This window comes from Ruditapes philippinarum, unplaced genomic scaffold (genome assembly GCF_026571515.1).
Source record: "Ruditapes philippinarum isolate M1 unplaced genomic scaffold, ASM2657151v2 ctg2606_1_1_1_1, whole genome shotgun sequence".
Lineage (NCBI taxonomy): Eukaryota > Metazoa > Mollusca > Bivalvia > Venerida > Veneridae > Ruditapes > Ruditapes philippinarum.
Genome location: NW_026856467.1, coordinates 232,048 through 241,013, shown reverse-complemented (window position 1 = coordinate 241,013; position 8,966 = coordinate 232,048). Strand labels below are relative to the sequence as shown.

Sequence of the window (8,966 nt, the reverse complement as noted above, 5' to 3'; positions counted from 1 at the left end):
TTTATTAAAGTTTGGATTTGGCAATCACGGATAAAGTGAAAAATGCTAGGCATACACGTTCGCATTTTCAAAAATAATTTTAAAAAGCACACTTTATATGTCTGGATTTTTGGCAACGAACCCCCATATTAATCAATGCTACGATTATATAAATTTACATTAGAATTTACAAGTTTTAAGAAATTTGTACGACATTTATATACGTCATAATTATATAGAATTGTTCTTCTATGTAGATATGAATAAACAATATATTTCTCTGGGTTTTTCGCGGATAATTAATTGTTTAAAAGATATACTAGTTATTCTGTCAGATGTAAGTAAAGAAATGTATGAAATTCATCTTTAACAGTTATTTCCCCTAGAATATTGTTGTGTATTTGATTATAATAGTCACTAGTCACACTCAATCACTACTTGAAAGTAGTTTTAGATTAAAACAAGATCTTTGAAAATGTATAACGAATGTGGTTTTTTGTTCACCCGATCGTTGTTAAATGAACCAATATAACTTGTAAACTAATCCTATTGTTTAAAAGTAATTTGTAAAAGTATCGCTTGTCAATCGGATTGTTATGGGTCATTTCCTAAAACAAAACTTTTTTTTTGTATTTTTAAATGGCCTTTAATATTTACAATGTGTATTCATATCAAACAGAGAATATGAAAAGAAAAATATTGTGTCAAATTTTATCTAATGTGTGTCATTTATAAATAGTTGACTCTTAAAATTATGTATTTTGATTTATGATAAAATGGAATTAAATTGATTACAGTATTAGTCCGTGAATAATTATTTTTGTACCCGCACGACTATGCATGTAGACAAGAACATGATTTGTTGCATGCATGGATAGCGGTGACCAATGGTGATCAAATGATATTTTTCTCACCAGCCTGGAACCGGGTACTCGGAAGTTGAATTATATTTCGCTAAGAAGTTATTACACTAGTTTTTTCGAAGTGACGTCAAATTAAAGTGAAATGAAGTGAAGTTAAATTAAAGTAAAATTTACACTCAAATGCCTTTCTAAGGAAATAAAAAACACTTTCAACGAAGAGTATCATATCTGAAATTTACCTTGTGATGGGCTGTACTCATTCGACACCGTCGCGCACGACACGGCGGAAGAAGAAGAAACGGTCGAGAAAAAAGAATGTTTCAATCATAGAGTCAAAAGAGATGGCAATTAAAAGACAATCAGCCCCAACACAAGCTGTAGTGTTTCATAGTGACCCAGATGAGTTTGCAGCACCCCCTCAAAATTATAGATCTGAACATATAGGTGTACAGCAGATGGTAAATGATGATTTAGTTTTTATAATTAAAAAAAAAAACAGCGTTCAATTATGATAAAAAAATAATCGGGATTATGTCGCGTTTTACGGTCAGGTCATCAAAAGGGAGAGTTAGCGAGCTGCCTGTATCTCAATTCAAGGATCCTAAGTTCGAGCCTTTGTGGGGTATCAGCCATATCTCTTCTGATCATATGACGCCAGTACTGCATGTTAGCGGACACTGATTAACTTTTTTCACATTCCAATTTAAAGGAGATGTATCAGTCTCAAAACAAAAATTGAGTCATAACTCTACTTCATTTCTTGAATGAATTGTACAGGTTACATTATATTTTTTTAACTGTTCATTGTCAGTTTTCGGGATAATTATTATGTTAGTTATAAAGAATTTTTCAGGTTATATGGTATTATGTATAAACGGTTATATTACTAAAAATTGTTTATATTCGGTCATATAACCTGTCAGTAATATTTAAGACAACAAGCATCATTTTTAATGAAAAAAGTGAGATTTTTTCATAAATTGACAGCAGCCGTGTAAATTATTAATTATAAAGATTGTTGACAGGTTATATAGCTATATAACTGTCAAGATAATCCAATGAAAAGCGACTTAACAAACGTATAGCTCAATCTGTTAATTAAAGCGCGAGACTTGTAATCTCGACATTGTTGGTTCGATGTACGGGCTGACCAATTAAAATTACTAATCAGTCTTTCGGGTGAGACTTTAAACAAGGTCCCGTGTACGAGTGCTTTAACAGTAAGTCTTGGTATGCTAAAGAACCACGATAAGCCTCTGAAATTAGGGGATCTGTTTATGTATCTTGCACTTTCCTCCAAAATCTAAAAACAATGACTTAGATTTTTCTGGAGGACTCGCCTTTATTGGCAACCGTAGGCGAGAATAAATAAATTAAAATACACAAAACCTTGCCAGAATACATGCACGTATACACGTGCAGGCTGACATGGCTCTATACTTGTGGCTAAGGCTAATAAATTGTACTTTCGGTTCGAGTAGGGCAACGATAAGCATATTTCAAGGGTTGACCGTAAAAATCTAGTAACTTAATAACTTACAACTTTTTTTAGCGGTAACTTACAACAGTTTTGCGGTCGACCTTCGATTTATGGATGCGAAACCAGATATAAAGAAATTATTGCCTGGGCTAAGATAAGCAACTGTTCATCCTTTATGTTCTTGTGTAGTACTAGTACTGTATTAATGTTAGCAGTGTCTTTCTATTAGAAAGACCCTGAAATACCCTGGTGTGACATAAGGTGGTTCATTCATGTCTTTTTGCTTGAGCATGTTTTCTGGGTAAACATTCCTTAAAACATAAAACGCTAAATAAGCAGTATTTACCGAACAATTTATTTGAAGCATGCGCGACATAATCAAATGGAGCCTCAAATTTTGAGCTTTAATCAGGGTCTTTCAAATAGAATTCGAAAGACCCTGCTTTAATTTACTATTGTCAAGATCTGCAGTATTTGTAGAATGAAAACTATGTTTAACAAAATCTATGAGGCATTATTATTAGCACTGTTTCTAAAATGGAGATCATGAAAATAAAACTATTTCCAGTCAGATGTCCCGGTAACGACTGTGTCACGAGTGGTGTTCAAACAAGCTACCTACACGGGAATATACAATATTAAAGTCCATTACGCGGACCATCAGGAGTGCCGTATCCAAGGTGCACAGTTTCTACCAAACGGTTCCCTGATAGTGTGCGATCAACACAACCAGACACTAAAGCTATGGGGCATGACCTTTCAGTATTTGGCTCATGTCGTACTTCCAGGTAACTTTGGTTTTGTTTTGACATTTTCTGTCATTTTTTTTTATATTTCTTTTCCTATTAACTTCCCAAAACCGAAGTAAGATTCGTATTAATGCAGACAATATTAAAAAGGTTCGACTTTTCAGTTAGAATCGACTCGAGATCTAATTAAGATACCGCACAAGACTGTCTGAAATATTACAACTCATCATAAATAAAATATTTTGACATGTATTAAATATTAGTCAAGTAGCCTGATTTTTTTATCAAAGATTTATTTCATTGTGCTTTCAGAAAATTTCATTGTATTTTAGAATATTGAAAAAGATAACTATAAACGGATCTTTTTTTTATCTACTTTCGATATATATTCTGTGTTCTTATTAAACTATGTTTAGGTACTTTATTGTTAGGGCACATTAACCGTAGCCACGTATACTTCTGAACAAAACTTTCATCAAACGTTCATCACTTTTAGAGAACATCTGCATAATAAGTACTGACTGAATAGCGAACAGATATGCCAGCACTGGTCGCTTAGGTAGCATCAGTTGACGCCCTTAAACTTGGTTGACCTTAATTGGTTGATATTCTTTGCAGGTCGACCTCATACCCTATGCGTTCATTCCTCAAATAAGGATGGGTCAGACGTTTACGTCACAATCCCTAGTGATAGAACCATTATGGAGTTTTACGTTGACGGCAGGATAATTATTCCAGGGCAGAAAATACGAACAGACGGCTTCTGCTATGGGATAGCTCCGTATAAACATGGACTCGTCGTGGGGGTTGGTTCAAAAGTAGAATTTATTGACACCGAAGGAAACATATTGAAAGTTTTAAAATATTCTGTGAACGGTGCTTCGAAGTTTGGTTCCCCTTTTTATTTGTCAGTGACCGGAAATAACAACATCATTGTGTCTGATTCAATGAACCGCTGTGTAATTTGCGTAACACCCGATGGAGAAGAAATGTTCAGGTTCGTCTGCATACGTTTTTCTCTTGTTTTTTTTTTTCTTTCTTTCTGTTTCTTTTTTTTTTTCTTTCGAAAATTTTCGTAAACTTCTTAAACATTATTTTAATAGGACAGATAGCAAACATTCCCATTTGAATTTATTCCAAATGTTAGTTAATCGGTTACCTAAATATTTTTAACTTGTAAAAATATTTCTTTTTTCAAGATATGATGAAATTGGTATTCCCCACGCCACTATGACAGACAAGGAGGAAAATATTTACATTTGTGGTGAGTCTTTAATGACAATTAACATCATTCAAAGTGAAAGTTGCATAAATACCACTATATTATATAGTAACTATTGTTTTTGGCGTAATTAAGTCTGATATACGAGTATATGCGTGTCTTTTTGTAAGGTTTTTTATTCACACCCTTCTCTTATTAGACATTTGCGGCTTATAATGAGGAACGGGGATTGAGGATCGAGGACAAGTTATATAAAGGGATAATCTCAGAATAATCTAACATTTTATAATAAACACGGTTTATAAGTTACGGATAACACCAGCATTGTCAACGATACCCATCTCTGTTTCAAATCGGAAATAAGATCGTGCACTGGTAAGAGAACCTGTTAAGGTCCTACAGTACAAGCATTAAAAACAGCAAAAGAAATCATGAAAATGCAAACTCGGTTTGATTGGGTTGTACATGATGAATAATAAAAAATGCAACAACCCTTACGCCCCCCTAGCATCGACTTAAGCGGGACTCAACTCTCAACACTTAAACGTTCTGGACTCAATTATCCTAAAGGACCAGAAGATACTAGTATAGCAACACTACATAAACACTATATAAATATCGCGTTAAACTCCGATTCAGTAACTCACTCCGTTTCAATTTCACACTTCAATATTTTCAAATTATTGCCAGCGCTTTAGGCCGTATACAACGTCTTGAAAGACGTCTTTTGAGTAAAAGATTTAGTGCAAAAAACAACTGTTAAGTGCAGTCCCTACGGGCATCTAAACCAAGGGCAAGCTTAAGCGGCTCACATGCAGCAGTCATTGCTAGGTCAAGCTCAGATAAATCTTAACAGATGTATAAATGAGGGCCACCATGGACAGCTGACCAGCAGCTTCGCTCCCGCCTAGTCCCGAGACAACTCGAACCCGGTCCAGTCCAACGAGGCCGTAGTCAAGACGTCAAAATGTCCGTGCTTAAGCAGCCAAACGTTTTGACATCATCATATTGCAAAGGACGAAACTATTGATGCACGTCAGCGCACTAGACAAAACAACCGTCAACGCAAACGACCATTGGCTGAGCTAATGAGAAAAGTTCGGATTTTAATTAGGGAACTTGGCTGGCATCAGTTCGTTTTGCAATTACTTAAATGAAAATTAAGATGTAAGGAAAGAAACACAGTAAGATACCGGTATCCTGGCCTTATTTCAAGTGTTCATAACATGTGTTGAGATGACCCCTCAATATTAACATAATCGTTCCCGACATTATGTCGCAAATGTCTAATATTATGGTGTCTTTAAGTATGTTTTCTCTCATTTGTTTTCAATATTCTTTTGCTATGGTTCTCAATATGCATTGCTCTGGTTCGATTCCTCAATATTTTTTGAGTAATTATTTAGTTGTTGTTTTAAACATTGTTGTTATAGTTTCTTTCTCTTAATATCCTGTTGCTATGTTGTACCACTAAATCACACGGTATCTGACTAAATAATGAAGGTCATTAACTTTGAACCACTTAACCTACATGTAAAAGAAGCCAAAATCTTAAATTAAACAAAAAGCCAATATAGTATTTTATTTCTTCTTTTAGGAAATGAGAAAGGTGCAATAGATGTTCTGCATCAACTAACTTTGCGAGGAGAGAAGATCAAAAGTTTATTGTCATGGAGGCACGTGGGGTTTACACCTGACGCCATTTGCTACAGAGAAAAAGACAAACTTCTGGCAGTGTGCGGACAAAGTGACCGAATAAAAACATTCAGGCAATACATTTAATTTTTTAACCTCTGCAATGATTTAAGAGACAATATATATCTATATAACTGATGTTTCTTCATTAAAATGTCGGCCTCTCATCCCACGGATCATGGTTCGAGCCTAATCGGGTCACGACCATGTTTCTTCATTAAAGTGTCAGCCTCTTATCCCACGGATCATGGTTCGAGCCTAATCGGGTCACGACCATGTTTCTTCATTAAAGTGTCGGCCTCTTATCCCACGGATCATGGTTCGAGCCTAATCGGGTCACGACCATGTTTCTTCATTAAAGTGTCGGCCTCTTATCCCACGGATCATGGTTCGAGCCTAATCGGGTCACGACCATGTTTCTTCATTAAAGTGTCGGCCTCTTATCCCACGGATCATGGTTCGAGCTAATCGGGTCACAACCATGTTTCTTCATTAAAGTGTCGGCCTCTTATCCCACGGATCATGGTTCGAGCCTAATCGGGTCACGACCATGTTTCTTCATTAAAGTGTCAGCCTCTTATCCCACGGATCATATGGGTTCGAGCCTAATCGGGTCACGACCATGTTTCTTTCATTAAAGTGTCAGCCTCTTATCCCACGGATCATATGGGTTCGAGCCTAATCGGGTCACGACCATGTTTCTTCATTAAAGTGTCAGCCTCTTATCCCACGGATCATATGGGTTCGAGCCTAATCGGGTCACGACCATGTTTCTTCATTAAAGTGTCGGCCTCTCATCCCACGGATCATGGTTCGAGCCTAATCGGGTCACGACCATGTTTCTTCATTAAAGTGTCAGCCTCTTATCCCACGGATCATATGGGTTCGAGCCTAATCGGGTCACGACCATGTTTCTTCATTAAAGTGTCGGCCTCTTATCCCACGGATCATGGTTCGAGCCTAATCGGGTCACGACCATGTTTCTTCATTAAAGTGTCGGCCTCTTATCCCACGGATCATGGTTCGAGCCTAATCGGGTCACAACCATGTTTCTTCATTAAAGTGTCGGCCTCTTATCCCACGGATCATGGTTCGAGCCTAATCGGGTCACGACCATGTTTCTTCATTAAAGTGTCAGCCTCTTATCCCACGGATCATATGGGTTCGAGCCTAATCGGGTCACGACCATGTTTCTTCATTAAAGTGTCAGCCTCTTATCCCACGGATCATATGGGTTCGAGCCTAATCGGGTCACGACCATGTTTCTTCATTAAAGTGTCAGCCTCTTATCCCACGGATCATGGGTTCGAGCCTAATCGGGTCACGACCATGTTTCTTCATTAAAGTGTCAGCCTCTTATCCCACGGATCATGGGTTCGAGCCTAATCGGGTCACGACCATGTTTCTTCATTAAAGTGTCAGCCTCTTATCCCACGGATCATATGGGTTCGAGCCTAACCATGTTTCTTCATTAAAGTGTCGGCCTCTCATCCCACGGATCATGGGTTCGAGCCTTAATCAGGTCACGACCATGTTTCTTCATTAGACACCAGTACTGGTTGGTTCCTGAAAGCGGACTCGAGAGTGGTTGATATAAGTTGCAAGATCGAGCTTATTAAATAATAAATTAATATGTTTAAACCATATATTTGTCCAGTTCTGACTTTAAAGATCGGTAAACATGTCCGAGACGGTCTTCTCATAAAAAGGAATGTATCATAAGGTTACTGGAAAGACTCAATAAAGAAACCTCAGTTCAGCAATGAGTTTGATCAGGCAAACCAGTATGTCCAGACCATATTACTCGTATGTCATATTTTGGTATTGCAGTGACGTTACTCGTTGATTCACGTATTCTTTTAAGGATTATGCTTTATCGATATGATAACATGCAGTAGTACATGTATTCAATTTTTGCAAAATTTGGTCGAACCTGAAGATGTTTGCCTGACTTAAAGTCGCGTGACATTGGATGTTGTATAACGAAATACATGTAGTATGAAGAAAAAAGTACATTTTGTAGGTTTTTATTATTTTTAGTGGTCATAGATAAATGTCCTTTTAAATATAAGACATATTATGAATAGAACCCATATGCTAAAAAAAACAACTGTACTGACAATCTCTTTTTGTTTAAACATCTACGTGCATTTTCAAAATTACATAATAATCTTCATCTTTTTTATTACATAATTATTTAGGTTGGAAACGAAAACATCAGGGAAAATTTACGCAAATGACGTCATCGTTGACGCAGAAAGAATTCAAACAGAAAGAAGTACAAAAGAGGTCCAGGAAATCATGAAAAGAATTCTTATTACTTAGGAAACTACCTGTGTCAACTGCTTTACGCGTTTCTTTCTAAAAGAATATTACTTTATTTATATTTAAATGAAAATAGCTATCCTCGTGCAATTAGTATTTCTATACCATTCGTTACTGTCATATAAACACGTGGCAATATACCACTGTACGGATATCTTGCTCGTGCCTATATTTTGACAAAGGCAATCGTGCAGATGTCACGAGATTTTCTTACAGATTTATGAACTTGGAGGGCAATTTTATCTTCATGAGAAGTTTAACAAATTGGAAGGAAATATAAATCCATTAATTCTTAATTAGCCGGAAACAAGCCGTGTTTCATGAACTGTATTTTGGCTGTCTTGGAATATCAGACCTATACCGCTGTCATCGAACATGGTTTACTGAAGTTAATTCAGGTTTACTAAAACAGCCTCTGAAAACGCCTTTCGGAGAAATGATATTAATTAAGACAATATAAGTAACGGCAGCAAAATACGATGCTATAATTATAATGTGAAATTTGTAAAATTGGTGTCAATTGCTTAAATTAAAGCGGTAGGCAATAATCATATACATCGGTTAATTCAATGGTTAAAACATATGACATATTTACATTTGTTATTAAATTCTCATTATTATTTATAAATATTACGTTTTCACCAAATATGTGT

At 36.2% G+C, this 8,966-nt stretch overlaps 1 protein-coding gene across 1 annotated transcript; it reads left to right on the top strand.

Annotated features, from left to right (window-relative positions):
- Positions 1-620: 620 nt before the first annotated feature.
- LOC132746664 (uncharacterized) lies at positions 621-8,939 on the top strand. Its single transcript, XM_060735884.1, has 6 exons — positions 621-1,300; positions 2,891-3,110; positions 3,690-4,068; positions 4,271-4,335; positions 5,891-6,062; positions 8,190-8,939. The coding sequence occupies exons 1-6, from the start codon at positions 1,088-1,090 to the stop codon at positions 8,311-8,313; spliced, it is 1,173 nt and encodes a 390-aa protein (XP_060591867.1). The 5' UTR covers positions 621-1,087; the 3' UTR covers positions 8,314-8,939.
- The last annotated feature ends 27 nt before the right edge of the window (positions 8,940-8,966 follow it).